At 49.1% G+C, this 19065-nt stretch overlaps 1 protein-coding gene across 16 annotated transcripts in view; it reads right to left on the reverse strand.

The window, feature by feature from the left end:
- Positions 1–19065, reverse strand: part of CELF2 (CUGBP Elav-like family member 2) — an 832193-nt gene that overhangs the window by 30455 nt on the left and 782673 nt on the right. For all 16 annotated transcript variants that reach the window (XM_019460830.2, XM_019460833.2, XM_019460824.2 and 13 more), the window contains one exon: positions 18647–18781. In XM_019460830.2, coding sequence (XP_019316375.1) covers positions 18647–18781 — 135 coding nt within the window. The remainder of the gene's footprint in view (positions 1–18646; positions 18782–19065) is intronic.

Consider the following 19065-nt stretch of genomic DNA (forward strand, 5'->3'; position numbering starts at 1 on the left):
ACTTGTCTGTCACCTACTTCTAGCTGGAGCTTCACAGGGGGCAAGAGGGGGAAGGGGCCGGGCGACATCAGAACTGGCTGACCTCACACTGTGGGTGATCTTTCACACCCTCCATGTCTGTAAGATGGGCTTGAGGAAGAGGTGGGTTTAAGCCATTCTCTGCTTTGTTTGGGTAATTCTCAATTATGGTGGTGAGCAGCAAGCTGGAGGGAGTGTACCGTAGATGTAGACAGACACAGACAGACAGACAGACAGACACACACACACACACACACACACACACACACACACACGAGCCATGGACGCATAAGGGGCAGGAGTGAGGTGGGGAGGTGGGAAATTCAGCAGGCCCACTTGTCACTGATAATACAAACAGTATACAAGCTAGAGGTCCTTTAGGTCTTGGTTTGCTATTTATTTAAAACCGCAGGAAGACTGGATACAGTCAAGTGGGCCTCTTAGTATGTGGTTGAGGGCTAGACCCAGTAGAAGGGTGGGGAGTGGGTGAAGGACACGAGGGACAGGGATCAAGTGTGACAGTAAGACAACTGGACTAATGGGGCGCCTGGGTGGTTCAGTCGGTTAAGCGTCCAACTCTTGATCTCAGCTTAGTTCATGATCCTAGGGTTGTGAGAACAAGCCCCTTGTTGGTCTCTGTGCTGACTGTGGTGCCTGCTTAAGATTCCCTCTCTCCCCTCCTCTGCCCCTCTCCCCTGCTTGTGTGCTCTCAAAAAAAAAAAAAAATTACAAAAAAATGCTGAGTGAACTAAGTAACTGACCTTGAAACGAGAAGACCCTGTGTGCCCCACAGCTTCAGACAATACTCTGAAAATTCACCCCAACTGGAGTCTCATTTGGAAAAGATGGCTCAACTGCGATCTAGCCACCTTTAAGAATCTTTTGAATTCTAGCAAATAACCGCTTTAAAGCAAAAAGCCTCAAGTTTGTCACACAGCCAATCTTAATCATGTGCTCCAACACCAAATATTCAGCAGACACACAATAGAGAAAGAGACCCCAGACATGAAAGACAGAGACAAATTCAATGCCAACAACACACATATTTTCCTATTTCTGTGTTGGCCAACTGGCAAGAGGATTCTGCCCGTCTGAAATTCCCTCTGGTCTCCACCAAGAACTGTATCCTTCACTTTCTCCATTAAACTGTTTGTGACATGCCAAAGGCACATTTTGGGAGAAGGGTGGTAAATAAACCTGCACTCTCCATCGTCCACGGCACCTCTTTTAGTAGAAGGCTGCTCCATACACGGCAAAGCCCAGAGGCACACAGGCCAGGGGAGCAAAGCTCGGCTCCCCTTGCTCACGCAGCGCAGACGTGTCTTGTCAGAGGTCCCATCTTCAGCCTGTTTTACTACTGCTTAGAAACTACCGATGAACCCAAAGAGGTTGTGACTGGCCGGCTAACCAGGAACTAAAATGGCCATGCAATAAACACAAGTCCTGTTTTCATTACCTCATACGGCAGCACGGTTCTGTGCCTTCTTAGGAAAGAATGCGGGAAGGGAACAGGGTTAGAGACGGGGGGGGTGGGGGAAAGGAAGACTGGTGGTGAGCATCACAGGGTTTCTCTGCTCTTCTGAGGTTAATTCACTGCTGGGAAGACGCCAAGCTCAACAATTCCCATATGCCTCTCCCAATCTAAGTGAGAAGACGGGTTCTTTCTCCTTGAACTGCACTAGGTCTTGGATCAATAATACACTGAGTAGAGTTTCTTGGCCCAAGTCAAAGCTTCAGGTCATGGATGGCATGCCTAGATCACTAGGTTTCCTTGCTATGCCAAGGTGAAAGGAGGAGGGAGAGAAAGAGAGAAAAGAGTGCTAGACGAGCCGGAGGAATATCCACTGTCCAGTATCTCCAGGAGAGCCGAGCGCTGGCTCACCTACCCTGGCCAGTGATTTGTTTCTCTCCCTTAATCCCCATCGACAGGGACAGACAGCACTGCCTTGCACATATGTTCCTTCATTTCAACTTGGATCCTCTGAGGCAATGCATGAACTAGGCTGAGAGTCTTCTCCACTTAGAAGATGGAAAGCAGAGGCTGAGCGGACCTGCCCAGGGCACACAGCGAGCAGTGGCACAGGACGGGGCCGGTGCCGTAGCTCTGTGGGTGAGTCCTCGGTGAGGAGGCCATCGGGATAGCTAACAGCTGTGGGAGAAGGGCTCTTTGGGAAATTTTCTCAAAGCAGCCCAAAAAACAAGCAAGCTGAATCTTACCTAAATTAAAAAAAAATGCTTCATTTGTTTTATATTTATTTGTTCCAGAGATAAATGCTTATTCTTTCTGAGGTTTCCAGAGAGAAAAGGCCCTTGGCTTCATTTCTCAGGAAAAAGTCACCCTCTCTCTGCCGTGTGGATAAGCCGGACTCCCTCCCTTCCAGCCCCCACCAGCCTTGATCCCCCTAACGGGAAGCAGGTGACGAATGTAGCTGGAGAGACTGGGAAAGATCTAACATCCATGGGGCCGCCAAATTAAAACACAGGACACCAGTGGGTGCTTGATGAAGGCCTTCCTGCTCTCCATTCTCTTTCTGTTCTAACTTCTGCATTACTGGAGAGGGCAGGTAAGTTCATTTGGGTCCCAGGACTACGTTTGCAGAGGGAGACAAGAATTACTACTACATGCTCTATGGCTCCCCCCAAAGATGCTTGTGTTCTGATTCCTGCAGCCTGTGACACAGAGCTTTATACAGAGGGTATACAGAGAGTATACAACACAGAGGGTTTATAAGCTGCTCTTCAGAGGACCTTGGGATGAGGAGACTGTCCAGGATTATCTGCCTGGGCCCAGTGTAATCTCAGGGGTCCTGTCAATGGCAGAGGGGCTCGCATGAGCCAGGGAGATGGCAGCGCGACAAGGACTTGGAAGGAGGGGCTGTTTGTCGAGGAAGCCAGCAGCCTCCGGAAGTTGGAGGAGCAGGGGAGTGGATTCTTCCCTAGGGCTTGCAGAAAGAACTGCACCCTGCTGATACCCCTGACTATGTGGGGTGTCAGCCCAGTGACTATGCTGGACTTCCGGCCTACAGAGTCGGAAGATAATACACGTGTGTTGTTTCAAGCTACTACGTGTGTGGTAATTTGTCACAGCGGCAATGGAAAACGAATACATTTTCCAACTCAGCTTCACCAGGAATACAGCTTAATCATGGCGGTCGCTAGCATTTACCCGGGGGCCGGCCTTTGTTCTAAGTACTTTCTGTGCATCAGCTCTTTTGTTTACAGTTAGCCTATGCGGCTAAGTAACTGGGGGAAGGTCCCACATGGCTGTAGGTTGTAGAGCCAGGACTTCACCTAGCTCTGGCTCCAGAATGTTAACACTATGCGCGTATAAACTTAAATTCCTGTTTTGCATCTTGTGTCTATCTTGGCTGCTGTTGAGATCTACAGAAGCAATGAACTTGCGATTACTCATATTCACCCTTAATTTTCAGGCCCTGTCCCTTCCACCTGTAAGACCTTGGGCAATCCCTCAATTTAGCTGAGGCTCCGAATGATGCTTAAAATGGGAATAATGTGACCCACCCTGAGAACTGACATGATAATCAAACACATGAGGTGGCAATGATGCCTGACACACAGTAGGTGACTGATAAACATTGCTGACGATGTCTATCCGAAGGATGAGAATCTGGTCATCCTGTCCTCAGATTCATGCAGATTCAGTATTTCCCGGTAGGAGAGATGGAAGGAAGTACACAGATGACCGACAATCCCACGGCCTGTACCACTGGTCTGGCCGTCAGGAATCTCGGTCTATGTGTATCGTTCTGAGAGCCAGGAAGAGGGTGACCAGGCCTGCCAGTCACGCCGGTGAGAGAAACCGTTGATGAAGAGGTCAAATTTAGCCCAGAGAGGAGACAACCAAGGGAAGGGCCAGGGTTAGGTGCTGTCATCAGAAAGACACTCTGTAGCTCAGGAGACCAAAGTGATGGGTCAATGGGTCAAAGCCGTAAGGGGGCGGGCACAGTATGAAGGGCCGGTTGTGGACTGGAAGTGCCCTCAGAAGCACGTCCTCCCTGTCCGTGGAACTATGAAAGCAAAGGCCGTCAGGTGGTCACGTTTCAGGGGGTTTCTGCAGACCCTGACATATGCCTGATGGCTTTGGAGGTCCAACACTCCAACTCCTGAAAAGTTCTTACTGTCTCTACGAGTACCAAACGCAGGCTGGCCGCCTCTCCTGGCAGGGAAAACCAGGACTCAGAGAAGGCAGAATTCTACTGGTTTAAAGGCAGCACTTTGTGAAGGTTGCAATTTTCACTGCTCACGGTGTAACTGAAGAATGTGAGAACCCAGGGTCTATTTAGAGACCACAGGGATCTACACCGACAGGAGCCCAGCCAAGCTGCAGACACCAACAGCTTCTACCTTCTTTGCTAGAAGAGCCGCCCCACCCAGCACAGCCATCTTGAATCCTAAATGACCCAGTCACAGAGGAAAGGATGTAAGGAGAGACAAGCCAGACTTTGGGGGTGAAAACTCACTGACCTGCTCTGCAGGCCACGTGGTGAGGGCTCTTCTGTCTGCTGGAGGCAGGGACCACATTACCCTGTGAGGGTGTGGTATCCGTACACACATTAGATGGAGCAAAGTCGCTTTTTAAAAATTAGAGTCTAGGCCCTCGGGCATCTCATTCGCCTGGAGGTTACCTCGGACCCTCTGAACCAACATCCGTGGCTGCAGGGCCCAGGACTTGCCCTCCTGGCGTGCCTCTCGCTCAGTGAAGTGTGGGAACCACCGGGCTGAGAGGCCTCCAAGCACAGTGGCACCTCACCCTGTCCGGCTGTGTGTGGGGAGTCTGGGGCCTAAGAAGGTAAAGGTTATAGGGGAGGTGAGGTTTGGTTTGAGATAAAAAGGGGAACAGATGCCGGGGGTGGGGGGTGGGCAGGAAACCAGGAGTAAAATGTTTCCTGAGTTATGGTTCTATCTTCCCGAGGAAAAAAAAATCCCCCCAGCAGATAAGCTTATTAATGAGAAGTTCTGCCTCATTTCCTAGAACCTACAGGAGTAACTAAGACGTAACAGGCACTAAATATTTGCTGAGCGGATGAATAAATGAAAATAATACTGAAGGCTGAGGCAGGTACATTGAACGCCGTATCTAGTTTCTCTTAGGATGAGGCCAATCGAAGGCCTTCAGGAGCCGGGTCAAGGGGATCCCATTGCACCTTATGAGGGCCCCTGAGGACACAGCCGAGCTGCTAAAAAAAAACACTCTCCTCAGACTGTCCCTTTCTGCTCACAGGCCACGAAGAGTGTGGCTATTTTAAAAAACAGAATGGACGGGGGCGCCTGGATGGCTCAGTCCATTAGGTGTCTAACTTTGGCTCAGGTCATGATCTCACGGTTTGCAGGTTCAAGCCCCACTTCGGGCTCTGTGCTGACTTTTCAGAGCCTGGAGCCTGCTTCAGATTCTCTCTCTCTCTCTCTCTCTCTCTCTCTCTCTCTCTCCCTCCCCTTCCCCCACTTGTGCTCTTTCTCAAAAATAAATAAAAGCTGAAAAAAAAATAACAGAATGGACAAAGCCACTTGCTGCCTTGTCACCAAGACAAGAGACACCCTTTGGTCCTGGGACAGAACTCTTACACAGAGGGTAGCAGACGCCCACGCTCACTGTCCCAGCTGGCACTCCCGTGGGGAGTGGCGCCTCTGTGGCGGGGGGCAGGCACAGCCCGGCTCTAAGACCGGCCTCGATACCCACCTTCGCCCGCCGCGGGATCAGAGACACACGGGTAAACGGCGGCTCCTTCCCCTTCCTCACAGAAGGCGGGACAAAGATCCAGAGGCGCGGTCTGGGTGAAGTGACTGCTCAGGGGGAACGCTGCCACCTCTCCGTCCTTCCACAGATTCCAGGCCCAGCAAGGGAAGCAGACAGACGGCCGGCCATCGGGGGGCCTAGGAGTCTCTCATGCGCCTCACTCCCCGCCGGCAACGTTCTCCCTCCCCAAAGGCCGCCCGGCCTCCTGGTCTTTGCAGGGGCAGGAGGAACGACCCACCGTGCTCTCTAGGAACCAAAGGCACCCGCTTCCTCGCGTTAAGCACCCCCTCCTCCCCTGGACAGCACGAGGTTTGTCCCCGAGCTACAACAAACCACCACCGAAGACGGGGAGACTGCCTGCGGTGCGCTCACTGAACATCTGCTCGGAGCCATCGGGCGGTGAAAGCACAGTGGCTTTGCGGCTTAGGAAACAGCAAACCGTCTACACTGCACGAACCTACTGAGGATGCCACCCTGCCTCAAAGGAGCTCGGCCGCGGTCTCTGGCTGGCGCAGGGAAGACTGTGAGGAGGCAGAATTAGGCAATGACACAAGCGCTAGCCTTATTAGCTAATCACAACCCCAGGGCATTAGTGACACAGGGAGTGACTCTTCTCCCAGGGGACCAATTATTCCACAGTTACGTCTCCTCCCTTAACTTTCAAGATGTGGGGGTGGGGAGGAATGACAGGGTAGGGGGAGGCTGCCGCTATCAGAAAATGGTGTTAAAAGGGTCTGAGGTGGTCCGATGTCACTACCTGATGGTCTGTGATGGCCATATCCTCCGTCCCATTTTCTTCTCCCAGCACATCGCTTCACCTCAGAAGGACAGTCGACGATGTGGCTTCGGGCGACACCGGGCCAGACAGGCCACCCTGGTTCTCCTGGTTCTCCGGAAGATGCGCAGGAAGAACTCTCAGTCTAGAGGGCTGGGTGAAGCAAGCCCCTCATCTGGACCCTGACTGGCTTTTGAGGCATTATTCTAGGAAAGTACACGCTGGAAGGTGAGAAAGTGGTGCAGAAATGGAAGCAGAAATGGTTTCCTTCATTTTAATTCTTTTTTGCAAATGCTTGTTGGGAGTCCTCGCTAGTTGACGTTTCTTCACTTTATTTTGAGAGGCACACATAGAAAAAAAATGTGTGTGCCAGCATGGGGAGGGGCGGAGAGAGGGAGAGAGAGAATCTCAAGCAGACTCCACACTGTCAGTGCAGAGCCGGATGTGGGGCTCGATCCCACAAACCGTGAGATCGTGACCTGAGCCAAAATCAAGAGCTGGATGCGTAACCGACGAAGCTACCCAGGTGCCCCTCATTAGTTGACATTTCTAAGGAAGAAACTGGCTTCATTAGCTGTCAGCAAACTTGGGTACCTCCTTGCCTTGCCTTGTTTGTAGTGTCCTCCCTGGTCCCAAGAAGACAGACACTGAAGAACGAAGGTGTAATTTGGGGCTGCGAGTTTGAAAAAGTCCGTTCATGTAAACTCAGTAAATACGGATCTAATAAGAATGGAGCAGAGAGAAAACAACCTGTCTTCCCTTCCGACGATATTCTGCTAACGATTTACGAAAATACAAGTACTTGGATGGCTCCAGATGTTTGTTTTTACAGATGGTCATCAACACAGATTGAAAAAAACAAGTGTGGATTTCCTCACAAGAGTGAGAACATGTAAGTGGAAAAATCCAGAAACACAATTCCAGTTCTCCCAGAGTTCCTGCTTTTGCATGTTTCGCGGTGTGGCAGGATCGTCGGCACACCTGCTGCTGATCGCCTGTGTTTCCTCAGCAAATCATTAACTAACCCTGCGGGCTTCCGTGTGGATCATGCGTGAGGCACCTGGACAGATTATCCTGAAGACTCCTTGTAACAGTAAAACTTGATGATCTGACCAGGCTCTGCACCCTGGGGAGAGGTCACCTCCGTGGTAACCAGCTGTGTGTCGTTGGCAGGTCGCCGAAAACCTGGCTGAGTCTGGTCTTCGGATCTCCTGGAAAGGGGGCAGTTTGCCCAGAGGGACCGAACGCTCATTTCTAGTGTTTTCCTTTGGATAAGATGGCACGGTTGCCGAGGGTCAAGTGCTCAGCCAGCAGGGTTCTAGACGAAGAGCTGTGGGCCACAGGCACGGTCTGAGCATGCGCCTTGGCACGGCGGCTGCCTCTGCGAATGGCCCACCACGAGCACAGACTCAGTCATAACCCCCAGCTCTCCAAGGGCCTCAGTGCGTGACCCTCCATGGTGGCCGCTACCCAGAAGTCCTGCCCCGTCACGGTTAGCTGGCACTCTTGAATCCAACAGTGCCACGTCGTCTTTGGTAAGAAGGGTGTGGTGGTTCCATAACCTGGAGTCACACTCGAAGTACGTGGGAAAGTCACTGACAATTTGTTCAGCTGAGCCCCAAAGCAGAAAGAAGGAAGGAGTGGGTCTACTTCTGCATTTATATGCTGGTATTTTTTAGCAAGGGTGGGGGAGATACTCATTTCCAAAGGTAAAAGGTTCAGAGAAAAATATCACTGATCTTATTCTAGTTTTAACCTAGTTTCCTGTTGTCAACAGGGGAATTTAGTATCATTCCAAAATAATGAAATCATCTTTCTCATAAGATAATTTAACGTTGTCTTCAAATAAAAGCAACAGCGTGCTTTCTATGTATGTATTAACCTCAATATTTCAGTAAAGTGAACAACTCCATTTCCCAACTGAGAAAATTAGATAAAGATTAAATTAAATGACTTGCTCCAAATCAGTCTTCTAATTCTTGGTCAAGATGTCCACATATTCTAGAAAGGAAACGAAACTGTAACTCCTCTAGTACATTCTTCAGTGTACCTCCTTTTTAAACTTCTGCCCCAAGTATGGACTTTTCTGTTTGTAGCGCTAGATATTTAAATCCTTAGCCTACACGTGATGTAAATACCTCTATGTCTTAAATTCCTTGCGTCCTCCCCAATCTTGGCCTCTGTGTGCTCGTGTCTCAGAGGCGAAGAAGGCGTTCCCTCTTTCAAGACTATACAGCCCGTTGCCAGCATTTATTATGGGTTTATGCCCCGTCAGGCACATGGTCACACACATACCATGCTGTGGGACAGCAGGGCAGGGCGTGCCGTCCAGGAGCTCGGTGGCAGGGTCCCCCTCCCAGCTCGTCACAGACCCTCACGCGCTGCTCCAGTGCCACAGACAGGCATAAAGGAGGGTTTGGTTCCCTTCCTCTGACCGCCTTCCCACTCAGTCCATCAATCTCATCTCTCATTGGCCTCTTCCTGTTCTCTCTCCTTCTGGCTCCTTCTCTTTAGCTTAGAAGTACTTTTAAGTTTCCCCATCTTCATCTCTCTCCTGACCTTGCTATTTTTGTAGACTTTTTTAAAAAAAACACTCAATTTCATGAAAATGTCATTTATAAAGATACAATTCTTGCCTCCAGTCCCACATTCCTCCTCTCTCATTGCCTCTACAACTGTGACATTTACTCTGCCAGTGACCTGGCCATGCAGGGGGTGGGAGGTGGGGCTGCCTAATTGCTAAATTCAAATGCCCCTTCTCTGCTCTCCCTTGTCACCTTCCCGCGTGGTTCCTGGGTACCACGCTACCACCACGTGGTTCCTCCTGTCTGCCCCACAAATACAGCCATCAGCCAGAGCATTGCGCCTGGTCTCCTTCTCTGCTCTGTTTGGTGGTTCTAACTTAAAGGTATCACCCACCCCAAGCTGACATCAGTCCACCTCACTTCTGCCGCCAGTTTGCAACCCACTCTTCTAGTTCCACGACAAACTCCACGGTCAGATGGCCAACCGTGTGCACGGTGGATATATGTACACAAAAGGCCTGTACACGTGTGCAGCACAAAATCCAATCTTCGTCTACTACAAACTTTCCCTTCTCCTGCCTCCCCTCTACACCAATGAAAACACTGGGCCACCTGTCCCCCAGAGGAAATGTGCTTCTGTCACCTTCAACTCCTTCCTTCTATCCTCACATCCAGTCAGCGCTCAAGTCCCATGGTGGACTCTCTTGTTCTCAAAGTCCTCAGATGTTCTTCACTGCCTGCACGAGGAAGTTCTGGCTCCCTAACCACACCTTTCAGGACCCTCTCTGGTCATTATTTTCCATACATCTCATGGCTGTGAAAAGGAGATGAATTTCCATTTGCTCACCAAATCCTTTTTATTTTTTGCACACTTGACACATTTGTTAGATCTCCCATTCCATTTCTACGTCTCAAAACCCTACCTAGTCTTAAAATTTGGGCTTAAATGTCAGCTGTTCTATTCAAAATTTCCCCCGTTTCCTCAAGACACAATCTCTCTGACTTTCCGCCCTTCAACTAGGTTGACCGGGTTGGTGCATTCTGCTTGTTTCTTGAATGTGGCCACTGCATCTGGTTTAAGCAGTTCGTGGGATTAAACCACACGTGAACTCAGTGCTCATACTTTGTGGCTTTCAGGTCTTAAAACACGGACCTTTGGTCATAAACCTCTGGGAAGCTGTGTCTAGCAACATTTGTTAGCAAAAGTTGGTTGCTTTTCCTCCTTACTATATCATTATGTGATTACTATGGGCTTTCCCCCAGTGCTAGCAGTGATAACATGGCTCTATCAGACAGCAACATCGATGATTCAGTGGGAACGGAAGTACACTGAGTGTGTTGTACAGAAAACACACCTGTGAGCTCATACGTGCGCCACAACGGGATCCGATGTGGGTCTGACACAACGTAGACCGTATAGAGCACCGTTTACAACGAATCACTAACGCTTGGCACAGCTCCAACTCCAGAGCCGCTAAAAGCAAACGTGCAAAGAATGACAGCCGGTATCTAAACGTATTAAGAAGCGTACCCAAAGCAAGGCAAGAACAAAGCACTGAGTGGTGAGTGACAGCCCCCAGGACAGCAGGACAAACCGTACTCGGGGCACAGGTAGAATTGGCCACACAGACCTGAGTGCGGGCTCCGAGGAGAAGAGAGGTGATCCAAAAATAGCTCTAGCCCCTCAGCCCGGCAGCTTTACGAAGCTTTAGATGAGCTCAGGACCGTTCAGAGACTGTGGCTCTGCTCCACGTCAAGAGCACCTCATCTGCGTGGGCTGCCCATATACTATGCAGAGTCGTTCTGATGCCAGGAGGGGAGAACCCTCTGGCAGCTCAGCACACTGGATGACTTAGGGAATGAGCCGCGGTTTGGACTATGTAGCCCAAAAGACATCCATTTTCCTGATGCCAAGTAAAACTTAAGGTGAATTCTGCATCGAAACACCCAGCACGTGCAGGGGCCAGTGAGACTCCTCTGGGAGGTATTTGCATGTCTTTGGTTTGTAAACCCTATGAGTAGGATGATCAATGCCAAACAAATAAAGAACCACTTACCAAAAAGACAGACCATGGCCAATTACCAGCCCCCCCCCCCCCAAAATATGTTCTGAATGCCTAAGAACTTTGGAAGTAATTTGGTTTTCATGAAATGCTTTTTTTTTTTTTTATTTCTTGAGAGAGCCTGCGTGTGAGTGGGAGGGGGGCAGCGAGAGAGAGAGAGAGAGAGAGAGAGAGAGAATGAATCTTAAGCAGGCTCCATGCTCAGAGAGGAGCCCAATGATCCCACAACCGTGAGATCATGACCTGAGCCAAAATCGAAAGTCAGACACTTAGCTGACGGAGTCACCCAGGCGCCCCTTCACGAAATGCTTCTGTTGAGAAGCCACTCACAGAAGTGTGTGCATTCTTCTTGTTTTGACTTTCATCATTAGACTTTCATCATCAAATTTACTAACTAGTGCATACTATTCTTAGAGTTTTGCTTCATTCAATGTGCAGAGAAACAGCAAGGCTTACAGAAAGGGAAGAAAGTAGAGAAAGAAGATTTCCCCCCCCCCCCCGCCCCATTTCCACTTTGGTCTTTCACAAAATTTTAACCTAACATAAGCCAAAAAGTTGGTTACGAAATGGTTATTTTAAAGGGTGTAGAAGTTATAGCTTATATTTCAATGCTCACCAAGTCATTTGATGATAGCAGAAATTTAGTAAAATACGTTTTTTAAAGAGCTAATGCTAGAAATATCAACTACATGAGGGCATGGATTTTTCTCTACTTTGTCCACTGATGTGTTTCAAATGCCTAGAATAGTCCCAGGTACATGGAAGATGCTCAGGAAACATCTGTCGAATGAAAAAATATATCCAGAAATTACAGTCACTATGGTGATATTTTATTTACAGGGCTTTTACATCATGTTCAACTCCATTAACATCAATGAAAATAAAGTGAGCCCTGTAAGTCAGCAGCAAGTCAACACACGGAAACCTTCTAGAAAGATAAAATGTTGAAACTCGCAGGAAATGAGCAAAGAATGGCATTGTCAGTTCTCTTTCTGTAGCAATAGGGTGTAAACCTGTCTGATTCAACCCCACAAATAAACAGGTAATTTTAACAGCCTTCTCGACGAAAACACTTAAAAGTATAGCTAATGATGGGGAACACTGACGGTTTTGAGAACTTTCTTTGGTAATAAGCAGTGAAAAAAGATGAATGGAGGAAAATAGGAAGGTCAGAGACGCAGTCAAGGTTGAACAGAGTGTAAGTAAAAACACCCTCGACAGTTGGCTGGGTTCTTGCTGTATCTAACCAACGCCGGCGCACTGGGGGCACGTGGCCTTGGTGAGGCACGTGTGATTCACGGGAGTTGTCTGAGGATGATCTTTCAAAAGCCCACACTAGAGTAGATGGCGCTTCTGAAAAATGAATGCCCGTATTTGATAGGAGACTCTCACGTCTATATCGTGACAGGAGAACATTTTGAAAGCCAATCTTTGTAATGACTGCAATAAAAACCACTTTATGTGATTCTGTACTAACATAATTAGTATGATTCATTTTTCAGGAAGCTGTCAGACCTGCGTATTCACCTGTAGGGTGTGGCTATTCTGGGATTACTGAGGAACCGGATCATGGTCCGAGGTGGTGAGTGGACCCTGTCATATGTCAGCAGGGCAGAGCCAGGTTCCTTCTTAGAGATGTATGCACTGCACTGGGCTGAACAGATGGCTTTGAGACCCCGTCTTAGAGCACTTGGCTATTGGCTGCTTGGCTACTCCGCTGAACTGAAAACCATTTGAGGGCCTGTGATGTACTTTCCAAAAGCAAGGGGGATTATGGGTAAATAAACTCTTCCTACTCTGAAAGAACTTGCCCTCGAGACAGGGAGAAACAGGGCATGTGTCTAAACAACTATCCCGCAGAGAAAATAGGTGAAGCGTTCTAAGAAAAGGATGAAGAATATACTTGGGTAGCCCAGAAGGGTAGGCGGCATTTCTAGAAGCCTCTTGGCTGCTGCACTTTTCTCTCCGTCTCCACTGGCAAAGTGCATCTAAGGGAGCTCCTTATAAAGGAGTCTGCCTTTAACCCAGGTGTAGAGCTAGTTAAGTATTTATGCTAGAAATGTAATGTGGAGGCTCTTAATTCTTTCTAGGGGGCTTTATGGTGGAGGGGGTATTTGCCCTGGTTCTTAGAAGTACTAGAGAATTTAAAGCAATTTGCATCAATTATTATCAAATGTTTTTTTTTTTTTTACTGCAGTTTAACTTATGTAGCATAAACTCTATTTTTTATGATGTGCATTAAGAACACTGAATTTATACCTATACGTTAATCTCCCTAAGCACCAACACTGCAATAAATTAGCGGCAGAAGATTTTCACAGGAGGAAACAGGAGAAGGCACTTCAGGCAGAGAAGCCAGCAGAAATAAAGGCCGACAGCGTGTCTGGGGAGGATGAAGACCTGCCTGATCCAGCTGCAGGGGGGCGGTGAGGGGGGGGTCGTGCTGGCAGGGAAGCGTGGAGGCAGACCAGGGAGCGCCTCGAATGCCACGCCAATGCCTCCATCTGCCTTCCTCTCGACCGTGCGTGAACCACGCGGAAAGTGTCCCGACGGAGCTGTTTTGTGTCGCCGACGGCGTGCAAAATGGACGGAGGGCGAGCGTGAAGCTGAAGGCCGTTCTGACGGCAGGAAGCGGGCAAAATCGCGGCTTCACCCGGGGTAGCGGGACCATACGATGCTCCCGAGAAGGCACCAGAACGGCCTGGATGCGCGGCTGATGAGACGCACGACGAACCCAGAGGCTGGTTCAAGGCGGCTGGCCGAGGAGAGGGGAGTGGGATGAGGGAGGGCAGGGGGAGGTCTGGACGCGTGGATGACACGGACGGGCAGACCCCCGGGGTCGTGGGGTCAGGGTGGCAGCCTCGGCAGACGGCCTCTCCTGGCCCCATCGCCTTAATTCCACCTGTGCTCCTGTCCCCTGTGCGTGACGGCTTGGCGGGCGGAGGGGTGGGGCCCAAACCACCAACGTGGGCTAAATCGGCCTGTGAATCGCACCTCCTCACCTGACACGGGTCCCCCAGGGACACGCGCAGGTACACACACGGGGACAGACACCTCTCGTCACCCCGAAAGCCTCTGGAGTGACCCCGAGGATAACTCCTCGTCTCCCACTCGGCTTTTCTCCACTGCTGCCCCGGTGACAGGGGTGTGTGACACTGAAGGTCACCATTCACGGGTCCTTCCCACGTGATGACCCCCGGAAGGGAGGCTCACACGGAAAGACTTCCAGGCTCCGTGAACCTCAAACAGTCCACAAGGAGGTGCCACCGTGTCCTGGGGACTTTGTGTCTGTCACATTCTTCAAGGAGGCGGGTAACGTCTGGAAGACGTGGGGGATAAAATATTGCTAGAATTTAAGGGGAAAACTATTTGAAAAGCCAACGGTGGAAACGGGGGAAAAAAATCCTCCTTAGCATTTTAAACTGCCTTATCCTATCAAGAGAAATTATCTATTATCCTGAAGTGTGCACCTGATTGAGTGCACTTACAGAAGCATTTGGAGAATGCGAAAACCTCTTAAAAAAAAAGAAAACAGAAGAAGGTCAGAGGAATAATGTGGCACACCAACGCAGTATTATGTTTTAGACAGAAAGTGCCAAAGACACGTGCCTGTGTGGTAATTATAATGCTGTCTCCCAAGTTCTCAGAATTGCCAGCCCAAACCAACAAATCCACGAGTTGGGGAGAAGACAAATATTATCATCTCTCTTTAAGACCTTGCCGCACACCCTGGAGATAATGTCTTCTTTATACCAACACAGAGACACATTCCTCAAAAACAAGTTCAAAATTTGGAGAAGAAACGACCGAGGAATTAATTAATGAAAGAGGAGAATGAAGTAAACAAAGGAAAAATTATCATATCAAAATAAAAGACAAGAAACACGATTAAATTAGGCTTCAAAAGACCCCATGAGAAACCCATGAAAGGCATAATATGCATTTACCTGGTTTTTATTCTTTCATGATTTAATTTCTAATTTTATTCACTACCATCTGATAATTGCATGAAACACTTATTCTAACCATGGGCAATTTAAACTATTTTAATTTTTATTTCAAGGCCATGAGACAAAGGGAACCTATTTATTGCCTAAGGGGATTTTTTTAACAAAAATTAAAGCTTAATCTTTCATGTTTTAAAGCACAGACTGTTTAAAATCATTTATAATAATGCTGTAGGGAGACCGTGCCTGGGTATGCAAAATTAAAATGATAAATTTACAATTATTAAAAAAATTAATAGTTTGGGGGATTGAATTGTCCCTTTCCCTTCGAGATGGATTGGTCGGAAGTGTAGGGGGCATCTTTAAAAACAGGGTAAAACCAGGGTCTGTGTGGGAGCTGAGTGATGGGGCATCAGTGCGTTTCACAGTTGGACTGGTCTTGCTAGAGGTACAACGATGGTAAGTCCTATTTTTTATTATTTAAAAGATAAATAATGGCATCGGCCTTGGGAACTACCGTGTACCCCTTTTATTTCACAGGAAATTGCTTTGATGGAGTGGAGGGTCGTGAATTCTACCAACCACATTTTCTGTGACTTTGAAAAAGTCCCTGATGGAAATTAGACAAATAATTTACTTCCACTTAAATGTCAGATTTTTTTTTAGTTACGCTTAAGAAAAATAATTGAAATGTAGATTTAAATCATTTCGGCTGCTACACTTCAGGATTCTAATGAAATACTTTCAGCTATTATGCAAAGCATTGCTCAACAGAGAGGAGAAAAACCACGTTCGGTGGTCTGGCACCTCAGCAGAATTAATGGAAGGGCGGAATGTTTCTTTGAGAGCAAAGGTAAGGACACTCCGCTTTGGAGAGAAGAAGGAAAGCAGATCTCAGGACACAATTTCCCTTTCACTAAGAGCTCAGGAAAAACCTGAAAGTGGTCAAATATGTTTAAAATTTCTTAAGTATGTAGGCCATCTTCCTCGGCTGTCTGAGTAACCCCCCATTTGAAACAGGTTACATTATTTGAGCTTCCGACCCTACTGGCTGGACTGCATGTGGATCCGGGGACACGGCCATCCCCCACCCCTCCCCGCCCAGCAGGTGCCATCTCCCTCCTACCTTCACACTTGCTCCTGCCTCACCCGAATGCCCTTGCCCTGGATACCCCCATGGCCTCCCCCCAACGCCCTTCACTCCCCACCGTACTCTGGTGCGTCCTTACAACACCGCCTGGCACCTATGGGGCACGCGCACTCGCTCGCTATCAGACACCCTGACCAAGTGGAGGACGCGAGGGCAGGGGCAGGTCTGTGCCGCGCCCGGGGCCGGTGCCTGACACTGGACAGCCACTCGGACAGCTGTCAGGTATCAACTCCGTTGTCTACACCGACCAACTTACATCCCACTTGCACTTGACTTCGTAAACTAACCAGTCTTCTTTTTGTTCAAATATTAATTCTGATTCCCTGCGGCCAAGGCACATTCCAGCCCAAATATCACAACGGGAGAACATAGTTCAACAAAGTCAAATGAACCCTCACAAGCAAATAATAGGCCACATACCCTTAACCAAAATGTCCACTTATGATAATGGTCTGTTCATCTCTGGAAAGGCAGGACAATTTTAACGTCATTACAATACTGAATATATCAAAGTTAAAGCCCTGAAAGGCCGGTGGTCCAAGCTGCGGGCTTTGTGGCTCCTTGCCATTTAAGGAAAAGTTTTCTTGTTTTTCCTCCAGTTTACTACCAATGATTTGGTTAGTTTCTGCTGGTCACTCTTGATAAAAGGAAGACACGATGAAGGCCAAGGTTGGGAAAACTATAATAATATACTTTTGCTAAATAAAGGCAAAGTGTGTTTTAAAAAACACAGCTATCTTTATTTTTATATAAGCAAATAAAGGAGCATACAGGTTGTAAATGACTTAGTTTTTTTCTCTCCAAATAAGTTATAGTTAAAAACACGAGCTTCTAACTAAAGACACAATAAAATGTGTGTATGACAAATACTTTGCGCTGTTTTAACGTAGTCATTTCATTGTCCTCGTGGACAGAAAAACATTCTTATTTATGAAAATACTTAAAAAAATTTTTTTAATACTTGTTTTTGAGAGAGAGCGTGCGCGCACGAGTGGGGGAGGGGCAGAGAGAGGGAAACACAGAATCGAAGCAGGCTCCAGGCTCCGAGCTGTCAGTACAGAGCCCGACGCGGGGCTCGAACTCACGAACTGCAAGATTACGACCTGAGCCGAAGTCGGAGGCTCAACCGACCAAGTCACCCAGGCATCCCAAGAAATTACTTTTCAATCTGATTTATAAAACAGGTAAATTGGTGAGGTCAAATTTTTAATTTGCTTTTAAGAAAAATCACTATTATTTTTACAGGGGGAGTTTCTGTCAAAACATCTATTGCTTAACAAGGGTCACTTAAGGATTTGTATAAGTAACAGGTTTACGTATTGCATTAGATTTATAACTTAGTTTGCTGGGGAAAAAAGGGCCTCAGGTTGAATTTTCGGAAATGCCATCTATTGCCCCAAATGAGGCCCCCATGGGGTAATGGACACGTTTGAAGGCATTCTAGAAAACGGAGTCCACGCACCCCTGTGCTGCTAGGAGAGCACCGTGCCTGAGGATGCCCCCCCCACCCCCAACCCCCAGCCTCGCCTAAGTGTCTCTGAGGTTCCCTGCAGACGGTCCTCATGGGGAGACAGATTAGACACCCAGCGTTTCAGCAACGAACCACGGGCCGCGGCTTCTGGCTGTCGCACGGGCTCACCGCTTCCTGCCCCCAAAAGCCTTAAGAAAGCCGTGTTTTCATCTTGTGTTTTCCCGAAAGAGAGCCCCGCACGAGCACACGCAAGCTCGGTCACCAAGCAGCTCATCTTTGGGGCACAGGCGGCAGAGGGTATGGGATCTGCAGAGGCGGGGGTGGGGAAGGGAGCTCATCCAGCAAGGTCTCGAAAATTCAGAGGGGAAGAAAAGCCAGCAAAACATTTTTTTAAGACACAAATGCTGGTATCTAAGCAACCGCGTTATGTCTGGCTCGTATGAAAAGGAAAACGGCATCTGCTTTTGAATAAGGCGACAACATTTCCGAGCAGAAAGACTTGAAATTACAGAGCCCGGGACGCGACCGGGAGGCGATGGCAAGGACGGTCCCCTCCGGACCGTGGGTTTTGAGAGCCAGCGGGAAGCATGGAGCTGGTGTGAAACAGAACCCTGGAATCATTAGGGATTTTGAGATTCAACAGAGGACCCTCGAATCGCTAACAAGCAGAGCGAACACCAGGAAGCGAGGGAGGCTCCTCCCACACCCACACCAGGTGCCAGCTTGAGCAGCGTGACCGACAGCACGGCCACCAAGCACGGTGAAGGCCGGAGACCCACCGGCTCGGTGGGTTCTCTCTGGGAAAACCCTCCTCTTTGTCTTCGTGGGAAAATCAAACACACGTGCGTTCGAACTTGGTGTCTTTAAGAAACTCTCCAGGGATCCGGCCCCACCCCGGGCGCCATCCCCACCGCGTCCCGGGAAGGAGAGCAGCCGCCTTACCCGGACTTGTGAGGGCTCCCAGGGCGCTGCTCGTGGTGGACAGAGGGTTTGCATTGGTGGTGGTGGCTGAGGTCTGGGCCGCGGCCGCGGCGGCTGCCAGCGTCGCCAGGTTCTGTAGCTGCAGAGCATTCATGCCTGTGGAGGGAGAGAAACGCCACTTTAGCAAGAGGCCCGCGCGGCCCGGCTCCAAGCGTGAGGGCGGGTGACAGGATCAGAGGCCCCGGGCGGCGGGCCCTGGGATGGCGCGCTCTGTGCCGCTGCCCCGGTGACCCGTGAGTCACCACACCTGCCAGTGGAGCCGCCCGCCGTGTGAGGCGCTGCCTGTCCTAACCCAGGACGTGTCCCAACCACCCTGTCCTGGCGCTTCAGAGAGCTCGAGGAAAGAGCAGGACGGTTCTGTGCAGACTGGCCACACCGGA

This window comes from Panthera pardus, unplaced genomic scaffold (assembly GCF_024362965.1).
Source record: "Panthera pardus isolate Hobbes unplaced genomic scaffold, ASM2436296v1 HiC_scaffold_6, whole genome shotgun sequence".
In the NCBI taxonomy this organism is placed as follows: domain Eukaryota; kingdom Metazoa; phylum Chordata; class Mammalia; order Carnivora; family Felidae; genus Panthera; species Panthera pardus.